The sequence below is a fragment of the Diadema antillarum genome, unplaced genomic scaffold (genome assembly GCF_040938485.1).
Source record: "Diadema antillarum isolate AM-2024a unplaced genomic scaffold, OU_Dant_1.0 seq00000786_RagTag, whole genome shotgun sequence".
Classification (NCBI taxonomy): Eukaryota; Metazoa; Echinodermata; class Echinoidea; order Diadematoida; family Diadematidae; genus Diadema; species Diadema antillarum.
Window position 1 is genome coordinate 680,361 of NW_027271674.1, and position 25,386 is coordinate 705,746.

Here is a 25,386-nt window from a genome sequence, read left to right on the forward strand (position 1 = left end):
CTTAATAATGATAATAATAATGATTATTATCATTATCATCATCATCATCATTATCATTGAATAGTAATAATAGGAACAATCATCATACTAATATTTTCAAAATATATCGTATAAGAAATCAATGATTCATGGCTGAATACACGTTTAACGTAGCATTAAATCTGTTCTTCATATTCCATTATTAAGGCAGGAAATTTTCTTGACGATCGATGCCTTAACTGAAAATTGGATAACCGGTATTAGGATTATGTAATTATGAAACAAACATTGGAAAAAAAGTTCGACGAAATATCACATTTACGTCACGTATAGAAACACTTTAGTTTATCCTTAATTGTATAGACATATATATTCAACCTTGTGTTAGTATTATCTGATGTGTGCTTGCCAGGGCAACTTTGCCTATGAATTCCCCGAGGTGAATTAAATTGGTCTTTTATTCGTGAATTCGTGTAGTATTCTTTTCAAGACAGTTATCAGGTGATGTGTGAATTTTTATAATTCTGAAAGTTTACAGCTGCAAAACCTTGCCACGGGATCATGGGGTTGATCACATAGGCCTATATAATTCATAACAGGTCCCAGATAAAACATGATACCGACATTATTTCCAATATGTATATATGAAGGGTTTGTTTGCAAAAACCGATAAGTCCATTTTTGAAGACTTTGAAGTACGATCTCTGTCATAAAGTACAAAATAATACCTTTTAGATGATATATTGGTCACTACATATAAAGGTATATTTTTGAAGTTAGGTCAAAAGAAGCGAACATTTTCTTATTATTCTCTTTATTTTTCTTGACCTTTAATCGCAAATATCTCCATTTGGCAAATATGGACTTATCGGTTTTTGCGAACAAACTCTTCATATCTATGTATCTTATGTATGTATGTATTTATGTGTGTATATATATATATATATACATATATATAATTATATATGAATTTGTTTGGTGTCAGTGTATGTATTCACATACATATATTTATGAATGTGTATTATGTTGTCTTTATTCCATTTTTTATACATCTTAATCTTCTTTGCAATAGATATCGATGATTGTAATCCAGACCCATGCGTGAACGGGGACTGCACTGACGGCGTTGACTCTTTCACGTGCATGTGTGTTGCAGGCTACACTGGGACCCTTTGTGACATTAGTAAGGCCCATTAGCCATATAATAGAATTTTCATGTTTCTATATAATAGACATTTCTACCCATGCCTTAGCGACCTTTCCTGAAAACTGAATTGTAGACCACTCGTCTTTGTGTCTCTTCCTTTCTTTGTTATGCCTTATCTTTAGTTTGTTTTACTGCCTGTTCCGTCCCCGCTTTCGTTCTTGTCCTTGTCATAGTCCTTTCTTTCTGTTTGTTTCGTCTGACGTCATGATATCAAAATGTTCATACATGGCGTCCTTGACGGATCTTGAGAAGCCCTCATCTTCGAGAGTAATTCACAAAATTTGCAAACTATGCTTCGTTTGTGAATTCCTCTTTTCCATGCAGAGTTACGAAATGAAATTGTATTGCTTACATGTCTATTTATCTAAATACAGAGTTGATGTTACTTAGTTAAAAACTTATGTAATTCAAAGTTCCTTAAAATATTATTTACTCATGTAAACGTTATTTATATTGCATTGTATTACTTTATGTGGAAATAAAATCACTTGAATTGAATGGAAATTGATTAATTAAATCAATTAATTAACAAAATTAATTTGAAGAAATCATTTAAACGAACCCTGTACTTCAGGCAGTTTCTTGCTAGTAGCATGCACAATGAAAAAGAAAAAGAAATGTAGATATTAATCCAAAAATATTGTTAATGGCCTATTCCTGTAATATAATTATTGAAATCAATGGAAAACTACACTTAGTATCATACAAGGGAATGCAGTCATGTCATCAGCAAAAGTTGCTGCCATCGAAATTCACAGGGATCATACACAATAGGAAGAGAAATATGACGTCATATGTCAGTGGGTTTTAAGCGACAAATATGAATTCAAAGAAGCAAGTCAAAATGTTGTTTTAAGACATTGGATCTACCAAGTTGTTTGACGTATAGGTTTTAATGTCTTGCCGATGTTTGAGAGGCAGGCCTGCAATGAATAGGCAAAACCTATTATTGACATATTTTTATTTTCACGGTGCATTAATAGAAGAATGGTGCAACGGAGTTTCTATGTTTGCTTTTGCTTTTGTTTTTGTTCTTATTTTTCGTGTTCATTTTTACTAGATATCGATGACTGTGCGCCGGTACCGTGCCAAAACGGCGGCACTTGCGACGATTTGGTCAACGATTACACGTGTACCTGTTTGCCTGGCTACACCGGAACTAACTGCCAAATTGGTAAGTCAGATCTATAAGAATTTTGTAGTGTGACGTGAAAACGCATTTCTGTGTTATTTCCCAGTGAATGAAAAAGAAGCCGATTATATCTAAATGATTTTTTTCAATACCTTTAAAACTTCAGTCCACACCACAAGTAGTCATTACTGTTTCGGAGATGAGCCCTCAATGGTCGAGTCAAAAAAGACATCCGTGTTTGAAGTTTTGTCAGGGCTTTGACTGTTTGATCTATTAAAAGATACCAGCTTTGTTAGTCCTTGTATGGAAGTCAGTACGACGAATGCTTTACAAAAAATAGAGAGAAGACGTTAAGAAAATGTACATTTTCAGACGCTCATACCTGACTTATTACCAATTAATTGACCTCCCATGATGAACTGGTAAAATTACACTTAGCGCGAAATGATGAGATAGGGTAAATATGATTTGTTTGTCATGTACCGCTCTTTTTATAATATCCTGCATTAGAGCTGCATATAGCCCGTAGCAATGTGTAATGAATTATGTAAAATACGGTGACGTATTCTCTTTGAAAAAAAAAAAAAAATTCCTGCGAGAAATATCTATGTCATGCCCGTTTGTGTTTTGTAACATTTGCCTTGTAATGATAAACATAGATATCAACGAGTGTGACAGTGACCCTTGCCTCAATGGAGGTACCTGCGAAGACAGGATCAACTCTTTCTTCTGCGAGTGTCCAGTCGGTTACCAGGGCGCCACCTGCGGCGAAAGTAAGTTAAATTTGAGCAAAGAAGACTATACAATTATTTTATTGTGTTTAAGTGATATTTTTATAGAACCCCAACCCCCTCAACAGTGAGAAAGATAACACTCTGCTGCGAAGTACAGCGTGCTATGCTGATATAATCAAACCCGAATTTAACTGAAATAAAAAAAAATCAACCTAAAAGACAAAAAAGTGTTTGGAAATACAACGATGAGAAAACAGTTATTTTGAGTAGGTTTGGATTAATGCGCTGAATTTTATTTATTGATGGTAAAATACACCTGTAAAGAATATTGAAAGTCTCAATGGATAGATTTATCTCGATTTTTCCAAAAGAGTATTGCACGTGTACCCATGATAAAAGAGCCTCCATATCTACAAGACAATATTGAGATCAGAAATATTTTCTTAAGATGAAAGATCCCAAAACTACAAATCTTACCCATTCAAATTCCATCTAAAATACATCCTCAAACCAGAATATTTAGCGTTTAACCCTTTTTGTGCCAGGTAGTCAAATGTGCACAGATTTCACACGTATACTGACTAGAATTAGCTGTGACACACAGAAGGTTAAAGGGGATGGCTGGTAACTGATCAGTGGGAATCAGTGGGAATGCTGGAGGATGATTGTTCCAATCCTTGTGGGATTCATTTGAGAGTACATTATTTATCTATTATTGTGTGAAAATTATTTGCTTCAGAATGGTCTCATATTCAAGTAATGAATCCCACAAGGACTGGAACAATCATCCCCCAGCATTCCTACTGATTCCCACTGATCAGTTACTAGCCATCCCCTTTGATAATCATGAGTCATTAAGACATTGGCTCGTATTCAGTTTTGAAATTGCTTATATGGTGCAGTTATATTCATTGTTCTGTCATATTCATATTTCATAATTATGTGCATAGATGTAAACGACTGTCTGACGGACAGTTGTAACGGCAATGGTCAGTGTCAGGACGGCGACAACACATTTACTTGCACGTGCTTCCCAGGGTGGACCGGACAGTTCTGTCAAACATGTAAGTTCAAACATTTGCGTCACGTTTCCTTTAAAAAAATGAATAAACAACTCAATGTCAACAAATTTGAAAATTTAAAAAAAAAAAAACCCGTTGAACTGAAAGTTAGCTATTTGAAAGTGTTGGGACTGTCATCGGAATAGTAATGATGTCGTATGTCTTGTATCCCGCACGTTTTGGGACGCATTCAAGAAATAATACCACTGAAATATATCTACATATATCTACATATATCTATATAGAAAAGATGACGAAGTAGGGTAGTAATGCATTTCAGTCCAACAGTGCTATTTATTCAGATATGATTATATATGATTATGCCACTCAATGGTGTATGTATATTATATACATTCATATTCAGGCACCTACACATATTATATTCATTTATTTGCTTCATCATTTATCTCGTGTGAATTAGTAATTGTATAGACTATTACATTTTTCAATGTTATCAAATCTTGTGTTGCTGGACCCGGTGGGAGAACAACACTTTTCTTGATGTTAAGGAGAAAAAAAAAAACTGTTCATATGATTACTCGTTTGAAGTACACATTAGAGTTCCTGAAACATATTCGCATGCAAAGTCTTTTTACCGATATGTTTCCACTTGGTACTCGAGAGTAGTATGCTGTTTTTTGTGTCACAACTTTCACTGAATATAATGAAGTTTCGTGTTAGTCACCACCACGAACAAAGGAAATTGGATAATGACTTTCTCTAAAATGCGAACACCAATTAGGTGAATAACTTGTTGAGACGTTAGTAACCATGGTAACAGAACTTGACAAAATCCAGGAGGGTAGGTACTTTAAAGGTATTTTCGAATCGATGGATGCATTACTGTAAAGTTGTATGCTGAAAACAATCAGTAGAACGATTCGTGGTCTAGGCCGAGTAATACTAATTTCTTCCATTGTGATTATCTTCTAGCCGTGGATGACTGCAGCCCACAGCCTTGCATGAACGATGCAACCTGCGTCGACCTCCACAATGACTTCCGTTGTGACTGCCCACCCGGCTACACGGGTACACTTTGTGAAATAGGTATGACAATATTATGATACGAGATCACAATTACTTTGCGTTAGATCCATTCGCTGTTGTAGGGCTTCCCTGTGTTTACTCTTTCCTGCCTTGTCTGTTTGCTTGTTTGCTTTTTGTTTTTGAGAAATACTAAAGACGATAACATTGTGGTTTGACTCGTAGACCAAGACAGATCCACTGTTAACGAAATACACTCTAGTAGTTGAATCGCCGCGTCATTAGATGGGCCTTCTTTCAAGTAACCTCGTTAAAACTGAATGTCGCTTTCACGTCAAATACTTCTTCCCCTCACATCGGATTACATTATTAGTTGGGCGAGGCATGGACCAAGGTCCATGGATGGGCGAGGCAACACAGTATCGCCCTGTCAAATCCATAAAACCCATTCGGAAGTGAAAGTTATAGTAGAAGTGTTAACAATTCTCACCACTTCTCGTCCTTTTCTCTAACGACAGATATCAACGAGTGTGCCAGTGGGCCTTGCCGCAACAGTGGATCGTGTGACGATTTGGTCAACTCATACCGCTGTACTTGCCAACCGGGATGGACTGGGACTGTTTGTGACGACGGTACGTATAGGGCCAGAAAACAATCTGTGTGGGTCGCCCCGATCTCAGAACAGCAATTCGACGCCACATCGTTGTTCTCATGCTAAACACATTATTCTATCAAGGACAAAATTTTCACTTTCAGGATATGTTATTTACTACAAAGTAATCGTGGTATCATTATACTGTAAGTACCTGTTTAAGTACCAACCTATACAAGCCTATTCAGTATTTTCAATTCCAGGATTCTCAGTGTAAGTAGATTACAACAGTACAACAGTATCCATGACTCCAGTGCGTGAGTAGATGTCTTGAATTAGTACTCAGTTAACACCTTAATATAAAAAATTAGTCGAGGTTATGTGACAACAAAGGAAATACGAATATATATGTATATATATATATATATATATATATATATATAATTATGAGCGTATCTGAGGCGACTGTGGTTACGGCACTACTTCTTATCCTCACAGATTAACCCCAGTGTGGGTGATTTCAGCACTGTGGTAAAGTTGATGAGAACATCGGCTTTAACAGGAAGGAATAATGCTACTGATGGTCATGGTAATAAAACTGGTAAAGATGATAATGATGTTACCGATGATACTTCATCAGAATTACTATGTCAACTTTACAACAAATAAAATTATCTTCTATTGGGTATGACACTGAAACAGATATTGACGAATGTGAAAGCACTCCATGCGACAACCTAGGTTTCTGTGTGGACGCGGTCAACGGATACTCTTGTGTGTGTCAAAATGGCTGGACGGGGACAAACTGTGAAATTGGTAAGGAAATGGAGAGTTTGTTCGCAAAAACCGATAAGTCCATTTTTGAAGATTTTGAAGTACTGTCTCTGTCATAAAGTACAAAATAATACCTTTTAAATGATATATTGGTCACTACATATAGAGGTACATTTTTGAAGTTATGGTCAAAAGAAGCAAACATTTTCTTATTATTCTCGTTATTTTTCTTGACCTTTAATCGCAAATATTTCCATTTGGCAAATATGGACTTATCGGTTTTTGCGAACAAACTCTTCAAATATTACTCACTGTCTCTAACAAGGATCATATCTGGCACCAACCTAAATAAAAGAAAAGCAAATCAAAAAGAAGCCGGCCTATTACGATAGTGATTTTCCTTGTTTTGCGTGTTTGTCAGGTGTTCGTCAGCCGCTTTTGAGACATTCAACACTCTTATTTGCTTCCTTCTTTCACTGATAGGACTTTAATTCAGCGCTTTCAGTAAATGATACAGTAACTGATATTTCACAACATTTTACAACATAAAGCTCATTGGCTGCAGATAGATATAGCTGCAGATAAATGTACTGAGGTATAGAACATTAATGTCAAACTATAACTCAAAACTAAGACAAATAAATAGATTCAAGTTTATCTTGCATTATGAAGGAACATTGATAGCGGTAATAGAAAATGCAGATGGTTGCCAACGCAATCATTGCTTCAAGGAATAAATGGCCGGCCTAATATTTGATATACAAAGAAGTACAAGAGGCTGCATGATTCATAATGCAGCTGCGTGAGGAACTGAATTGTAGTAAAGTGCATGTGGCGTCAGTAATTGCATGAAATATATAGTGACGATGCACTGGGGCATATAAAATGGAGTACACATTTTATAATTATGACCAACATTAGTTATAAAACGTCTTCTAAAAGACCTATACAGTGCAAATGCTCTTTGACCTGTGTTATTATAATATTATATATGACCCCATCATCACTTATATGGAAAAAATTCTGAGTAGGTGCCATAGATTTCATTTTTTCAGCTATTTTTCTTCAAATTACTTAGATCCCGCAAACAACAACTTTCAAAACAAGTTTATGTCAATGACAATTCATCATCTGCCAAGCATTGTTTAATTACCAATTTGATTAACGAAAATGTCGTAATGCACGTTTTCCCATAGCTGATGATGACTTGCATGTTTCCATTCGACCAATATGACTAACAAAAGAAACTCTTATCTCGCTTAACAGGTTCACTATTTCCAAAGATTTCATGTCATGCAAATCCATATGAATCATCACAATTTCTGTGGAATTATGTACTCCATATCAGATATCGACGAGTGCGATTCCTCGCCTTGTCTGAACGATGGTACGTGTATCAACGGTCGTAACGAATATGAATGCGTGTGCGCAGCCGGATTCACGGGAACCAACTGCGCCGAAGGTAATTGCCATTCCCTCCTCAGTACACCCCTCTCCTACTAGCTTTAACCATTGTGTGATGTAATAACGTTCTTACAACTTACGGAATAAAAATGAGCGTTTGACCTAATAATCACTGATTACATGATATCATACATTATGTTCAATTAGACTTACAGAGAAAGTGATGCTTCAGAGTACGTTGCCTGTCATTCCAGCCAAAATTTGATGTTCCGCTATAAGTTCAGGTTACACGAACACAAGATAACATTCCTTAATCTTCACATGGTTTGATAACAAAGTTGCCCACTGTTGGAAGAGGTTTGTTTGATAAAATGAAATGTGAATCCTTTTAAGACTACAGTTCCACATCACATGCTGATAAAAATTGTAAGCCGTAAAAGTATGGAGTGCTTGATTTTATGTGACAATAGAGGATATAAGTGAAGATAGCTAATGTAAAGCAAGACTTGAACTTGACGATCACGTTAGGCAGGGGTATGGGAAGAGAGGGGAAGAGGTACGATAGAGTCGATTTGACCATCGCCTACCGGCTGTTATGGGAGGTTTCACAGTATAGTAAGGAACGGATGACGTTTATCATGCTTAGTGTTTGTCAATGAAGACGACAAACGAAGTAGCTCGTTGAATGAATGCAGCAAAATTAGTAGAGCACATGAATGTCTTTTGAGAAAATTCCGAAAATTCGTTCAAAAGTTATGGATTTTTCAAGCTTTTGTGCCGCCATAGAACAGTACTACAGTTCGACTCATTTACTGTAGAGCAATAACATAAAGAAAATATAGAGAGAATTACAAAAAAAAAAATGAAGGGACACACTCCTTTGACTTGTTACTGAAATAATTATGCTACAGGCAGTATCATTCCCCTTTGAAAGAGGTAAGCTTACTGCTCTTTCATTCTGTAAGAAGAATGAAATTTTGCAGAATTTTCATAATATTTTCTTTAATAATTTCGTTGTTTTGCCATGTCGCCAGGAACTGTTTTAGTCTTCTCGTCTAGCTATGGCGGCACTGCAACTGTCATAACTTTTGAACGGATTGTCCAATTTTCCTCAAACTTCAGTGTGTCTTCTTAAACCTGTATTTTATTTTTGTGTGTTTTCAATATTCAAAATGTAAATATGGAGAAAATTTTCAATTTAATGAAGATGATAGAGAAAGTGTTCTCCTCAAAGTGGTAGTCTTCAATATGGAAATTATTATTTTGCCGATTATCTTCCAAACACAATAAAAGTAGTTTACTGCAATGCTACCGGAGGGCCGCAGAGACTTCATTGTTCACAGACGGGGTCTCTGCCATACAGTCAGTAAAGGAAAACTAGCAAAGAGTGATATAATTTTCTTGTTGTTGAAACAGATAACGATTCTCAATTTTTCTGAGATATAGGTTAAGACTTCATTGTTCATAGAACTGGATCGCTACTGAAGTCAATCAAAAAAAAAAAACATAATCTAAAGAATCTCATTCTAGGTTTTCGAATCCGAAAATCAAAATCATCCTTCCTTTTTTTTTAAAGATATCAATGAATGCGCCAGCAACCCATGTGGAGCCAACGGATACTGCCGCAACGACAGGAACTTTTACGAGTGTACATGCTCACCAGGATACACTGGTGTTAACTGCGATCAAGGTATAAACAAAGTCCAGTGTGTGTTAGTGCGTGTGCTTGTGTGCCTGTGTGGGTGTGTGTGTGTACGCGTGCTCGCGCGCCCGCGCACGTGTGTGTTACCCTGTTCAATGCTTGTTTTATGGTTCGAATTTATTGTTTTTCACTGTTGTTGTTGTTGTTTTTTTTTTGTTGTTGTTGTTGCTCATGCAGCTATTGGAGTGTCCAAGTCCATAATTCAGGATATGTCCTGTCAAATGAATTACTGGACATTTGCAAGATAAAAACAAACTCAATTGAAAATGCTCAACTGAACACCAGACACTGCCCATCTGTGGCCACTCGCAGAAAAGAATTCAATCGACTATCAATTTCATGTAATCAGTAATCCTGCACAATTTTGTTTTCATTCTTTTTCTTCTTATTTTTGTCCGGTTTGTTTAATCTGCAGAAATTGATCTGTGTTTGACCGATCCGTGTCTTAACGGTGCTACGTGTAACAATGAACGAACGTACTACACGTGTATCTGCGCCCCAGGCTTTGAAGGCTACAACTGTGATATCAGTAAGTGTCACAATCCAGGACGTATTTTACAGGCGACGTGCAACATTATAGACTTTTGATGTTCCGTGATATTCAAAATACATACAGAACAATTCAGAAAAAGATGATCTAAGGTTGAGAATGTTTAGAATAGAAATGTTATGGATTATAGGCTCATATAATGGGGAAAGTGCAAAACCTAACAGACTAAGAATCACCGTCCTTCTCTTCATCCAAACAGGAAAAGGAACAGAAATCTGAGTAATTTAGAAAAGGAAAATTGCCATCATTCAGTTAAATCTGTATTCGAATTTGTGATAACTTAACTATACACGTATATCTTTATGAACGATTACAGAAGTAAAGATTAAAAAACAGGAGCACATTGAAGGAACAAAAGGTATAATAAAAAAAAGATTAACTAATAAGGGATACATATAGAGCGTTGAGCTCAATTTCAAAGTTTTGTGTTGGAAAGTGATATTTGCGTAGAAAGTAAAAGAAAACGCTTGCTATAAATTCAAATCCTTTCATAACCATAACAAATTCATGATAACGTCAAGAAGACACATGGATATATTTTTGTAATGTCTTTTAACGAACAAAAACCCCCGATTCATTAGTAAGAATAAACATGACGAACCTTTCTCTGGTTTCTTTCCTGGTAGACACGGACGAATGTATTGGTCTTCCCTGCAACAATGGTGGCACGTGTGAAGACGGCATCGCCTCCTTCACATGTAGATGTCGCGACGGATGGACGGGGACGACCTGTGAAATCAGTGAGTATAGCATAGCTATCGGTACAGGTTGTATAGGTTCGTTATCTTTTTTTATTTCCGAGAGAGAACTATGCGATATTTGCGTATGCGAAGAAACAGACGCCGGTCTATATTGCCAGATCTGGCTACAACTGCAGTACCATATAGCTTCTATTCAAATACAGTGTTAGTTCGACCTTCAAATAGTCAGCGTCAATGCCACTCCTAACACTGATAGATCGAGAACTATCTCAATTAATTCTGTCTACAAGATTGCCAAGATGTAATGCTTGCTTCATCCATTTTAACCGTCGCGAATCCACATGTCTTCTTTTTTCTTTTAGTTTTTTCTTCATTTTCAACGACAATTATCATTGCCTTCTCGACTGATGTCAAACAGACATGCTTGAAGAAAAAAAAAAAACAGGTCAATTTTACTGATTAAAATACGTCTGATTTTAGAGCTTCCATATTCAACTACACTTCTTGTATAAAGCGATCCTACGAAGAATAGTGACAATTGACGTAGTGTCACACGATGAGAAAATATGCGTTGTAATATGAATATATTTAGAGCATTGGTCTTATGCCCAAGTAAGTTGTACGTCGTCATGGGAACGGATGGTGATCATTCAGCATTATTTGGGCATTATTATTATCATTATTATTATTATCATTATCATTATCATTATTATTATTATTATTATTATTATATTTTGTTACGACCAAAATCACTCTGAGAATGATCGCACAAAAGAAACAATCAACTGATGTTCAGGCGGTTTATTAACAGTGATATTGTGGGTACAGACTGGTAATCGGTTTCACATCAGCACAATAATGATCAATATAAACAATTACAAATCGGTAATGGAATCACTTACATGCATCCAAATCTTAAATCACAAAGTCCCTTCAGTTCCCTGGTAGTGTCCAGGTACGATGTTTGATGCACAGATGAACGATCCTTGACGCACCGATGAATAATTCCTCCAACGTAACTCCAGAGGCGCAGGTTGCGATAATCCTCGGTATTAATCCAGGTATATGTCCACGTTGTAGGTCCACGGTATAATGTTCACAGTGAAATGTGCGGAATCCAACGTTATGACGACCACGTCCAGTCGATGCGGTGAATGATGATTTGCTCAATAATGTTCAGCTAGGAATCCAGCCCGTCACAGCTTTTCCGTAGCAATGTCCATTGACACAAAAATGGAGTCTATCTCCAATGTAGGCAAATTAATTATTTGCAGGCAAAATGTCTCCCAGGCCTTATCTCCACAAACAAAACAGGTCAGCAGGTAACACAGGACTGACTATAACAAGTCGCTTAAGAGCCAGAAGTGACGTAACTCTCAGAGCAGAGGTGTTGGGTACTCTGCCTACTGCAGAATTTCTCTGGCTTATATACTATCCATTCACCCCCTTCTAGCACATTCTGTAACTCTCTCCAACCTGGGGCCACACACCTGAACATACTGGCAAGTCCAAGTTCCAGGAATCCTGGATGACTCACTGCATAACATCATTGCCAAAATTAACTACCAATCACATTGGGCTACAGGGACAGTGCCTCACTCAGCCAAATATGTTAGCACTTCCCAGAACATTCTGGAATGGGTGAAATCATTCTAGATTGAGTGAGCTATAATGTATTTCCTGCTACATGCATGTACTGCATGGCCACATTGTATACCACCTAGAAAATTCTCCACTGATCTGGTCAGCCTGTATGTACTATATCTATACCACATAGAATGTTCTCCATTAATCTGGTCAACCTGTGTACATACACATTAAAACAACCATGCATACAGTACATCATACATGTACATAACTACTAGTGTGTACATTTGTGACAATATTATTATCATTAGGCATGTTCGACCAATTTTCAGATCTATCAAATGTAAGTCTATCAAGTGTAGCAACCCTCTAAAAAATCCATTTGCATGTACTTTTCATTTTTTTTAATATCTAATTAATTTTATCATTTGAAATATTACAAAAGAAAAAAAAAACTTATAGATGCCAGAATTTACAAATTATAACCCTCACACTTTGTTGATTGCCTTAACTGTTTGTCCATCAGATTTTCAAGTTTGTGGTATATTAAGTATTCATATTTCTCTTTCTCAGATATCGATGAGTGCGATTTGGACCCATGTCTGAACGGTGGTATATGTGTGGATGGAGTCAATAGCTTTGAGTGCGTCTGCCAAACAGCGTACATGGGAGTCTTATGTGAAAATGGTGAGTTCATAATGATCAAGAAAACACGCTTTAGCTCGTCACGTTGATCAATAATAGAAAACATTATTTTGTGAACAGTTCGTTAAAGATATATAAGATTACACAAACTGTGGCAATTCAAATTGTACTAAGTCAGGTTATTGCAGGAGAAATATTTAGAGACTGTAGACTATACAAATGCTTGTGTGTGCAAATGCTTGTGTGTGCAGATTACAGTGTATAGTTACAGTATTGTATTATTGGAAAGTAATAGATAGCGCACGTTGTAATGCAATAACCGGATATTCATCGTACCAAATAAAAGATGTGGAATGATAATTTCTTCAGTATTCGCTGACATGATTTTTTTTTAACGTCAATCAGAAAGGGACGCCTGCCTCTCACTGCCATGCCAAAACAACGGGACATGCAACGACTTCGATACCTACTTTACGTGTGACTGTCTTCCCGGATTCGGAAACTTCGACTGCGGCAGAAGTGAGTATGAACCCCATGGAACCACGGCATTTTCATGGCAATAACATGGCCTGTTTCATGTAGCTTCTGGATATGAGTGCCTGTAGCGGTTATTTTTAAATCCTTTTGCCTATTTGCTAACTTCTGAACAGATACTGATCTGTTTTGGGCCGCCATCAACAAGTAATAGAGTAATCAAATTAAAACTGTCACTAAGCACCATTCGAAGCTATGTTAAGGAAATGCATGTATCATCTAGCACTTTGTTGTATAGGCTAAAAGTGATGGACTGGTCTCACATTTTTGATTATATCGTTTTTGAGCATTTGGAAATTGCCAACGTTATACATGTATGTTATACAACCACTTTTTCTGTAATCATAGAACACACTCAGGAGACCTAATACTCCCATTCCACAGAGATTTTTTTTTTCTCATCGGTCACTCGTCCGAAGTAAAGTTTGTTGCCTTCGGCCACCCACCGAAGTGCATCGGATCGCATGCAGTCTGATGAATCCGACTTGGGTTGGTCAACTATCAGGTCAAGGTCAGACGTGTTGCGCGTAATTTCCGTCGGACGATCTTGCTTCACCGGATTACGCCTGACACGTCTGACATGTCAGATCTCCGCATGGAATGGGGGTGTAAAAGAACTTTAGGATATGACCACTACACTGTTCGCTCTGAATCAGGTCATTCAGCCTTAATTTCTTGTTACTTTCTGATAACGACTTTTCTTTTCAAATATTCCATTCCTGCAGATATCGACGAGTGTCTGAGTTCTCCGTGCCGAAACAACGCCCCTTGCATCGACCTGATAGCGGACTATCGCTGCGACTGTCTCCCAGGCTACGCGGGCAAAGATTGTGGGGAAGGTCAGTTTGTTTTCTGTAGTTGTCATCTGTTACTCTGAAATTATTAGCAGTCTACTGCTTTATTCAAACATGTGAAATATGTCTATGAGAATTCCTCATAATGCCACGACATTTGTAGAAATCTTACACAATCAACAACTCCCCATATCTAGAACGCTCTATCTTATTGTTCTTTGTTTTTAGCCTGTCTGGAGGACGGCAATGTTTTTTTTCATTATGCTACAAAAATGAAAGTATGTTGAATTTTCTTCATATTTCTCTATATTCTCATCATGACGTCATGAAGTGTGGAAGTCTTTTTATCCAACGATGACGGCACCGAAAGTTAACAAAAAATTATAACTTTTAAACCTATTGCCCGACTTTCCTCAAACTTTCACTGATTTATGATGTTCTACATGAATATTGCTACTTTCGCTCAATCTACACCCTTACATTTGTATTTGGCCTTTGGTTTCCTTTATTGAGTCAATTTACGATAGCGCGTAAAGGTAATCCGCAGATTTTTTAAATGAAGTAATTTCTTTCTTCTTCTTTTTTTCCAGACATAAATGAGTGCTTGAGCAGTCCATGTGGAATTGGTGGTCAGTGTACTAATCTCATCAATAGATTTGAATGCACGTGCCTGCCAGGATATACGGGGACAAACTGCGGTATCGGTAAGAGAAACGTTAATTTCGTCACACGAAAAATTGTTTGACCTTGATCGAAATAATTATTTTCTTTTTTGTCTTTGTGTCAGAGATTGCTGCAGATTATCTCCTCTTTTTAGTGGATTGATATTGATCAAAGCGAATGAAACTCTTGTGAAATCCAGTGTACATTTTATACAGGAGACCACTCCTTTTCGCTCCGGCAATTAAAGGGATCGTATAATTTTGGTTGAGACCAAATTTAAGGTTTCTGACATTCTGGTGAGATAATGAGAAACCTGTTATGGAATGTGAAAACGCATGTAATTCCAAGAGTAATTCAACGTTTATTTGATGAAAATATGTTTTGAAATGGCTGAGATATCCAAAAAAGAGTAATCCTAATAAACGCTGGGACCCACCTTTTACTACAATTGGTTTGTTTTACTTTGTTTTTGGATATCTCAGCGATTCCAAAATTTGAATTAGTGGTTTCTTTGTATCTCGCAAAAAGTTAAAAGCCCAATCCTTGTCTCAACCAATACTATACCATCCCTTTAAAATGCGTCATGAGGCAAAAGTTTTTTCGGATTTATGAAGTGATGTCATAAAAATAGTGTGAACATAAAGGGCAAAATACTTCCATTTTGATCCTAGGAAGACTGCAATCTTGTAATGCCACTGACATCCATGCAATAAAGTTTATAGATGTATTGACGGCGTTAGACTTGTCGAGAAATCGGCCGTTGAATGCAATCACGTACCTTTTCGATATCATGCTTTTGACCTCACTTCTGGCGTGGCCAATCAGATATTGATGAATGCGCCAGCTCTCCATGCTTCAACGGTGGCACGTGTACGGATAGAGTCAACGGATTCGTGTGTGCATGCACCGTCGACTGGACAGGCACACTCTGTCAAACAAGTAAGTGGTCTTGAAGAATTCTCAGCCGACAAGGTCCGAGAGACAGAGGTAGATATATATAGGGTGAAAAACAGGCTGACGCTGTACTTCTATATCACCTCTACTCTAGCTCCAACGTCTTTGAGACAAAGTGTCATTTTTATGTGTCATGAGCTTCTGATTTAAACATTTCGATTCTGTTTGTAAGTTAGTCTGCAGTTGTTTAACTCAAATGTTCATGCAAAACTACCTAATATTGCTACGTTCATCAAGTTGTCGCTAAGACTTAAGACTTAAGACTTTGGCGAAATTAACAATTTTTTGAACAGCTTGATTTTCAATGTGTATCATTGTCAGCTGAAATGTAGCCATTGTAATAATAAGTATTATAGTTTATTGTAATGTTGGGAAGGCCTAAGAGGGACTAATGACCAAAAGTGAAAACAAAGTGCAATGTCCATGTGACAAAGAAGGGCCTGACGGAGATTGCATATCTGAATGTCACCTTTCAGGCCTGCGTGTCTGCGGCAGTGACCCCTGTCGCAATGGAGGAACCTGCAATGAAGCCGAAGACGGTTTCACATGTTCCTGTCCCCCCGGCTGGATCGGGTTCACGTGCGACATAGGTAAGAGCCTTATTGGCAGGTGTACTCAAAGACTTGTCTTATGAAGGCTTAAGATTCTAGCATATGATAAAATGAAATATGATGTAACGCAGTATGATAAAGATCAAGATCAACTAATCATCTTAACACAATATAGTATGGTATAGCATAATTTCATATAACATGATTTGATATGATATGATATGATATGATATGATATGATATGATATGATATGATAATGATATGATATGATAATGATATGATATGATATATGATGAAAGTGATATGATATATGATATGATATGATATGATGATATGATATGGTATGATAATAAATTATGATGATGTTGTTTAACGATGTATAAGAAAAATATGTGCCCATATGAACAATAATGATCTTATAGCCTGTAATCACAATGATATGGAACCATTAAATTGACAAAATATCTTCCATAATCTAATGTAACTGTTATAATTCGGTGTAAAAACACTGTAGTCTTCTGATTTTTACTCTGTTTGTCACCTTAGTGTCTTTGCTACTTATGACAAGAGAAACTCTATTCTTTAAAGGATATAAAAGCGGTTCAGTGCTCGTTTGAAGCTGTTCTGTAAGCTTTACAGGGCAGGGCAAAGGACGCTTGCATATAAATTATAGTTTCTTTTTTTTTTCTACGAAGGAGAAAAAACAATTTATGCCTTTGCGTGAATACGAAGATCGCAAGTAGACCTCGCATATAGGAGAGATTGCCAGTCACCGATTTCTAGCGGCATTGTTCTTGATATTCTTAGAATCTTTATAAGTTGCCTGATGACTGGGTACTGGATGCCAAGAAAAACAGCGGTTTCTTTTCTTTGAGCTAACTTGAAAATAATTTTACGTCATTCTCTTATATCTATTAGATTACAATGAGTGTCTGAGCTTTCCTTGTCAAAACGGGGGAACCTGCCTGAACGGACCTAATACAAACCAGTTCACCTGTCAATGTACTGATGCTTGGACTGGACTGAGGTGCACGGAAGGTGAGTGCAGGTTCATTCAGCATTCATGCATAATGTCCCTTTCCAATTTATCTTACTTCAAAAGACGTCATCATTCATCAGCGATATGCGAATTCCTTTCCTGGGAGAGGTCGTACATATGCCTATATCACCAACCAAACCTGAATGTGTATATTTTCTCCAACTTACCACGCAAGTTTCTATATGACTACGCAGTCACACACGTACTTGCGTTTTGTATATCTCCTGCTCATGAACGAGTCATTGTGTGAATTGTATCTCAATATCCATGCGCAGTGGGGCCCATGTTTCTATCCACGGTTCCTTTCGACATTTCAATCCCCATTTTATGTTGTCCTGCATGTTTGATGTTCATCTCTCTGATTTCTTGTGTCTGGTCTCCACACAACATTATGGACACTGTGAAGACCCTATAACTGTCTAAAAGAAAGTGAAGCCCTTGTGTTCCTCCTGTGCCTCAATAAACGATACTAGTACTATATGGTGTATAAACATTTGTGATTGCTGCGATATTGTATAATAATATATGTTTTGGCAACTGTCTTCAAAGCAGAAAGACAGTATCTTTGGAGGCGTGCTCTTGAGGAATATGCGATGTTGGAAGTGATTCCTTCACAATTCTTCTAATATCGTTTTCTTAGGTATCAACAGCACGGAGAGGGAGGATGATTTTTGAGTAGTATTAAGTGTCTGTCCATAACTCACGTCAACCAGCACTCTAATGCATTGACCGGTCATAAGATGACAGTATTAGTTATGATTGCTGTTTTTGTCTTCACCTCGCCTTGTGTTTCAGAGGTGGATGAGTGTTCGAGCTCACCTTGCAGAAATGGGGGAACGTGCTCTGATGAGATTGGTGGCTACACTTGTGCCTGCACTGCCACCTGGACTGGATCCCACTGTGACGTCGGTGAGAGAAAAAAAAAAACAAACTTGTATTTTTGTCTCTTTCAGTGTTGGAAATTGTTGCAAGTTTGATGTGGAGTCATATTCCAGACATGATATGCGCCAAACAAACGGACATCAACATCTAGTGTAAAATTGCAAAAATCACGTCATTCATACCTATCAAGGGTTTGCATATCTTTTACTTTGCAGTTACATACTTGTGGATTTCATTTGAGGCTTCAGCAGATCTTTTTCCTTACTCGAAAACAGAGTTAGCAATTTTACAAAAACAACGAAAGTAGCGACGCCAGTCACAAGAATCTCTTTAAAACTGATGGCTGATCTCATCTGGATGATAATAATAATGATAATAGAGAAATATTTCAACAACCAAGATCGATGGAATTTTATGCTGTGTTATTGTGTGTATTCATTTGTTATGATTATATATGTTGGAAATGAAAGAAACGAAATGGAATAAAATGAAATGTTCTTTACGTCTTCCTGTGCTGAATTTTAATCTCAATTTTAAATAGTAATTCTCTAGAAGAATGATCAGCTGGTAATGCACGAAAAAAGACTATTCTGACCTAAAAATAATCAAAATAACATATACCCGTCCAACTATACGTATTCAGAATGATTAACCGTTGTCAAGATGTCTTGAAAATTCTCCACCTGCAGCTGTGGAATTTTGCATCAGCAACCCTTGTGACAACGGCGGAACTTGCCGAGAAGAAATAAACGGCTACTCCTGTTTCTGTGTACCTGGTTACACTGGCACCGAGTGTCAAATAGGTACGTCCGTAAAGGAGAAGATATACCTGTTGTATTGGTCTTTATTGATGACTCAAGGAAATATTATTCATTTATTCTTGCAGTGATATGTTCATATGGTATTATGTATTACTGATTTGTGACTTTTTTCTACGTATCGAGGAGAAAACTAATGATGCTCAAGGCAGGACATAATGTTGTGGACTTGGAATATGCATAATATGCTGTACCTCACATACTCTACGTCTGCTTTAAGGCAGCTGTGATGATACTTTGAATGGGAAAGTTAATTTCCGTTGGTTCCTGCCTGATATTAACAGAGAGGGTAATTGGCAACATAAGACTTGTATTATACATGGGAGCATGGCAACACAGTGAAGTTAGTAGAATTATCATACTTAGCGTTGGTTACTTCTTTAATGCCTTTGCCCTTACTTTATTTTGATTTTAGAAACGAACGAATGCACCCCCTCAAGCTGTAACAGCAACGGTGACTGCATCGACGAATTGAACGGCTTTTCTTGTCAGTGTTACGCAGGATGGACCGGTGCAGCCTGCAATTTCAGTAAGCCACGAGATTAGCTGTTTATGGTTTTAGAACGAATATTAGTAATCATGAAAATGCGAGAAAAATACAATGGTAGTAAGTGTTTTGATGTTATTTAGCTACACATAAAATAACTCTTTCATGTCTTATCGAATCTTCTCTACTTGCATTTCTTTGACGGTAAAGCATATAGAGTATAGTGTACGAATACCAGCTAGATTCATAATGTACTTGCTGTTGAAGTTTATTCTATCATGTGTTGTAAAGGGTTGATTATCACAGAACATGTCTTCATCTTTAATTCTTGTGATCATTTAATTTTTTTCTGTATATGAAAAAGAAACGTGTTAAAAAATGTAACCACGCGTTCTGAGTATCCGAGTAATCATATTGAAGAGAAGGGATAAGGGTTTTAGAACCTCCTCATCGAAGTGCAAATATGACAATATGACATGAAATATCTTAATGACAGTGAGTGGAAGTACGTATAACTGTAACAGAAGACTACAACAGTGAAAGCAATTTGATTACTGTTTGTTCCCGTTTCAGAGACTTTATATCGCAGGACTCTTTGCGATTGGATGACCCATTGATCACGTGGTTTGTAACATTATCTGCACCATTATGTCTCTGTCTTTTTCGTCAGACATCGACGAATGCGACAGTTCCCCTTGCGTGAATGGTATCTGCAGGGATCTAGTAAATTCCTACGAATGTGTCTGCTCTGTTGGCTTTGCTGGAGTCCACTGTGATGAGAGTAAGTCTCTTCATATTTGCCATGTGATTCAGTTGAAGGCTTTTTTTTTCAAAAGATGTTCCACGTCGTAGCCCCTATGTTTCTGCAGCGGTAATCTCTTAACTAATAGTTATGTACTACAAACAGGATTAAAAACAAAAACAACAACAACAACTGTTTTTTGAAGGAAGGTGTTTGCATGGTTTAGTACATAAGATACACTAGGTTTGCGGTTCACCATGTATAGTCCTTAAAAGGACTGTTGGAATGACAGGAGAAAGATAGGAAGAAAGGTCGGATGAGAGGTGAGAAGATTGAGTAAGAGTAAGAGCATTCTTTCTGGAGTGAGTGTAGTCCTGAAAAGGACTATGAACCAAGGAAAATAGAAGAGTTTAGAAAGGACTCAACGTTTTGGACAGTTGACTGTCCGTCCTGAGGACTATAGACCTATTACGAGAACCATGCATTATGGTGGAACATACCAGTCGCCACAGCGACATTTCTAGTTTTCAATATGACTTTCATCTGTATCTGTGGTTTTTTTTAATATTTGAAAATAAAAACTGAATCAAAGGTTGAAAAATACTAATCTACAAGTAAATTGAAAAAATAGTAAATATATTTCATCCTGATTTGTGATAAGAAGATTGGATGAGCTAGTTCTTCAAATAATGGAAGCAAAAGTTTAGCTCGCATGAAAATGATCTCTATACACTGTAATTACCATTTTGACGTGAGCAAACATGATTATTATGCTCGTTGATTCAATATTGTCTGAACTGCAGTGCAAATCGAATGTCGTTTCTTGTGGCAGGATTAGTAAAAAATCATCACACCATTACAATACTGAATTTCTTGTATGTTTTGACACAGACGTCGATGACTGCGCTGTGAACCCCTGCCTTAATGGAGGAACGTGCAATGATGGCATCAACTCTTTCACTTGTAGTTGCTTGCTAGGATTCTCGGGAGACAGATGTCAAATAAGTAAGTTCACCTTGACGATGATGTTCATATCATGTTAATGTTGTGGAGGATATCCCTGCTGGAATGAACACAGTGTCCCACTGTGTGAGACACAGTGTGACAGTGTGAACACAGTATGAGCACAGTGTGAAATCATCTTCACACTGTTAAATTCTAGCTTTTCACTTGATCGACTAATTACTATATGAGTAAACTGTTAACACACTATGGGACACTGTGTTCTTTCCAGCAGGGATAATCATTCTGATAAAAATAACAGCAACAATCATGACAATTAAAACGCCACCCGTTAGAGATAATGGTGAAAGTATAGTATGAACAATTCTACTGGAAATTTAAATATGCAGCAAAACGTAATAATTATTGTTATGTCAACACTTTGAATATCTTTATTGTCACAATGCAATTATTACCAATACTGAAATACTTTGCTACGACAGAGTACTTAGAGAGCGTTCAAAAGTTAGTATATACAATGCGTTACACTGAAAGTTAAACTTCTAAATGTATATGTATATGTATATATATATATATATATACATATACACTGTATGTCTAGAAAATCTCTCTCTGTCGGACATTCATACGTATATACACTCATACATAGTGTATCTAAACATATATATATATATATATATATATATATATATATATATACAGGCGCGCCGGAAGCAGTTTTGGATGGGGGGGGGGGGGCAAACATTGGAGGGGGCTAAAGATTAGACCATGCATATGTTACACAATATACACATACACACACACACACACACACACACATACACACATATATATATATATATATATGTGAAGTGGCGTACGGTGGGTCGAAACATGGGGGGAACCATACAGTAATTTTAGACGGTCTGTATGCTTGTGCGTGTGTGCGTGAGCAATAATGGGACTACAATACATTACGAAATGTGACACATTCAACAACGCAGTCATTGAGGAACATTGTAAGTTTTCCTTACATGGATTATGGAATATGACGGTGTGAAACGATCGACAAATTATATACTGTCAGCAACATAAGGTGAATGGCATAACAATAAAATGCGAGCGAGCGAAGCGAGCGAGCTTGAAAATTTTGATATTCTACAGTTCCAAAACTGGAGTTTTAATTGTAACTATATATTTCGCTTTGGAAATAAATGGGGGCGCATCGGGCGCAACTGCTGGCAATTATTGGCAGCAACATTATAGGAGAATGGCATAACGATTCAATGCGAGCGAGCAAAGCGAGCGAGATTGAGAATTTTGACATTTTACAGTTCAAAAACTCCCGTTTTTAGCTATATCTTTCGCTTTGGAAATTAAGGGGGGGGGGGGGTATCGGGCGCAACTGTTGGCAAGTACTGGCAGCAACGTTAGGAGAATGGCATAACGATTCAATGCGACCGAGCGAAGCGAGCGAGCTTGAAAATTTTGACATGTTACAGTCCCAAAACTCCCGTTTGTAACTATACATGTACCTTTCGCTTTGGAAATTAAGGGGGGGGGGGGCATCGGGCTCAACTGCTGGCAATTATTGGCAGCAACATTAGGAGAATGGCATAACGATTCAATGCGAGCGAGCGAAGCGAGCGAGCTTGAAAATTTTGACATTTTACAGTCCCAAAACTCCCGTTTGTAGCTATATTTATCTTTCGCTTTGGAAATTAAGGGGTGGGGCATCGGGCGCAACTGCTGGCAATTACTGTCAGCAACATTAGGAGAATGGCATAACGATTCAATGCGAGCGAAGCGAGCGAGCTTGAAAATTTGACATTCTAGAGTCCAACAACTGCCGTCGTAGCTATGTTTTTCGCTTTAGAAATTAAGGGGGAGGCGCACCGGGCTCAACTGCTGGATGCGAGCGAGCGAAGCGAGCGAGCTTGAAAATTTTGACATTTTACAGTCGAAAAGCTGCCGTTTGTAGCCATATTTTCTCCCTTTTATTCATATATATATATATATATATATATATATATTTATTTTATTTTCTTTGTTTATTCATTTATTTTTATTATTATTGTTATTTTTTTTTTTTGGGGGGGGGGCTTTTTGGGGGGCAAAAATGCGTTTTGCCCCCCACTTTTTGGATTGGGGGGGGGGGGGGGCGGCCGCCCCCCCTGCCCCCCCCCACTTCCGGCGCCTATGTATATATATATACAACTTTGAATACCATGTGCAATCAAGAAACCCACTTATGCAGCAAGATTATCATGAAACACTGCACCACAAAGATTTATCTATGCGTGCTTTTCACCAGACGATGATGACTGTAGCCCCAACCCCTGCCGTAATGGTGGCATCTGTCGAGATGAAATCAACGACTTCTCCTGTATCTGTTTGTCTGGATACACCGGCAACCAGTGTGATATAAGTGAGTATGTGTATTTCTGTGTAGTGTCCGTGTGTACCTCACTTATGGGCTAATCCATTATTCAATGGGGGTGGGAGTGAAAAGGGGAGAGAATACCGTCCGTACTGTGGTCCACACTGGAGCTGTCAAGCATCAAATAAAATGTATATAACACATGCACAAATATGAGTTCTAATCTAAAACAGTACTTCCCGCCGTTGCTGCAGTGATCTTACTACATCACTAGTGCGATGATATGCTGGCTCTGGCTCCAAGCGTATTCCGTTGGGTTGGCCAAAATATATATTGGCAAGACACGCATCGTACATTTTTCTTTACAGTCATGTCCTTTGCATCTTTGCCTCTACATAGTGGATTGTTCCATTGCTGATTACATTTAACACAACAATCCCTTTCTTTCCTTATTTTTTTTTTACTTTGTACTATCTACAAACTATCCCTCTCAAAGTCGCCAACCTTGACACAACCTTGGCGGCAGGTAGTAAACACAGTTCTGTAACTATGTCCTAGTTAATTTCATTATGAAGTTCAGAATTAAAAAGAAAAGAAAACCTTCCATCGATAGTTAGGAACAATCAATCAGGAATATGTATCCTTTGTTGTTGTTGTTGCTGTTGTTGTTGTTGTTGTTGTTGTGTGTGTGCGCGTTTTTTTTGTTTGTCAGGAGTTCATGTGATTGAATGTAATACATGATACATATTTTTTCAAGAAAGTTATGCCTTTAATGTGCGTCCATGTGCAGAGTTTAAACCTCGATTTTGTACCAGCACGTTTATATCAAGTGAATATCATCTCCGCAGACATCAACGAATGTGAATCGAATCCATGCGACAACGGTGGAACGTGTGCAGACGATATTAACGGCTATTCCTGCACGTGCGTCTTGGGCTTCAGAGGGACTTACTGCGAAGAGAGTATGACAATATCTTACCTTCCCATTTCCTTCTTCTTCTTCTTCTTCTTTCGCTTAACATGTAAATGGATTCAAATCTGCTTACATAACTCTGCGTAAGCAATGAAGAAAAGTGTTGCATGCTATGTAAAAATCATACTTCAATAGAATAAAGTGTCCAGAGAAGAAATGAGGAAATGATAATCGACCCGTTAGATTCTGCAATATGCAGATAGAGAATAAGAAGAATGGTAACACTTTTATTAACAATGAAGAAAAGTCTGTTCGGACAACTACAGTATAGGCCCTACCTACGTGATGCTTCGGATATCTTGGGTAACAAGGAAGAGGGAAAATTTGAAATTGGTCCAACCTATCCACTTTTACTCCTGCAGATATCGATGACTGTGCCAGTAATCCATGTCAGAACGGAGGCTCGTGTATCGATGGTGTAAACAGCTATGTCTGCCGGTGTGCCACGGGTTGGACTGGACTCCAGTGTGAAATCCGTAAGTGATATTTGTGACAAGAACTGATTAGTGATTTCTTAGCGCTGATTCGAAATCCATCCCCTTAAATAGATAGAAGCCACTTTTCGAATGGGCCT

The 25,386-nt window shown here is 37.6% G+C and overlaps 1 protein-coding gene across 1 annotated transcript in view; it reads left to right on the forward strand.

The window, feature by feature from the left end:
* The window catches only part of LOC139739181 (uncharacterized), a 52,704-nt gene that overhangs the window by 15,677 nt on the left and 11,641 nt on the right, over window positions 1-25,386 (forward strand). Inside the window, exons 13-38 of the mRNA XM_071649796.1 lie at window positions 1,052-1,162; window positions 2,247-2,360; window positions 2,978-3,091; window positions 4,003-4,116; window positions 5,047-5,160; window positions 5,616-5,729; window positions 6,392-6,505; window positions 7,812-7,925; window positions 9,444-9,557; window positions 9,985-10,098; window positions 10,746-10,859; window positions 12,981-13,094; window positions 13,458-13,571; window positions 14,312-14,425; window positions 14,971-15,084; window positions 15,869-15,982; window positions 16,474-16,587; window positions 17,468-17,587; window positions 18,384-18,497; window positions 19,160-19,273; window positions 19,704-19,817; window positions 20,446-20,556; window positions 21,409-21,522; window positions 23,774-23,887; window positions 24,688-24,801; window positions 25,175-25,288. Of these exons, the coding sequence (XP_071505897.1) occupies window positions 1,052-1,162; window positions 2,247-2,360; window positions 2,978-3,091; window positions 4,003-4,116; window positions 5,047-5,160; window positions 5,616-5,729; window positions 6,392-6,505; window positions 7,812-7,925; window positions 9,444-9,557; window positions 9,985-10,098; window positions 10,746-10,859; window positions 12,981-13,094; window positions 13,458-13,571; window positions 14,312-14,425; window positions 14,971-15,084; window positions 15,869-15,982; window positions 16,474-16,587; window positions 17,468-17,587; window positions 18,384-18,497; window positions 19,160-19,273; window positions 19,704-19,817; window positions 20,446-20,556; window positions 21,409-21,522; window positions 23,774-23,887; window positions 24,688-24,801; window positions 25,175-25,288 (2,964 nt within the window). The remainder of the gene's footprint in view (window positions 1-1,051; window positions 1,163-2,246; window positions 2,361-2,977; window positions 3,092-4,002; window positions 4,117-5,046; window positions 5,161-5,615; window positions 5,730-6,391; window positions 6,506-7,811; window positions 7,926-9,443; window positions 9,558-9,984; window positions 10,099-10,745; window positions 10,860-12,980; window positions 13,095-13,457; window positions 13,572-14,311; window positions 14,426-14,970; window positions 15,085-15,868; window positions 15,983-16,473; window positions 16,588-17,467; window positions 17,588-18,383; window positions 18,498-19,159; window positions 19,274-19,703; window positions 19,818-20,445; window positions 20,557-21,408; window positions 21,523-23,773; window positions 23,888-24,687; window positions 24,802-25,174; window positions 25,289-25,386) is intronic.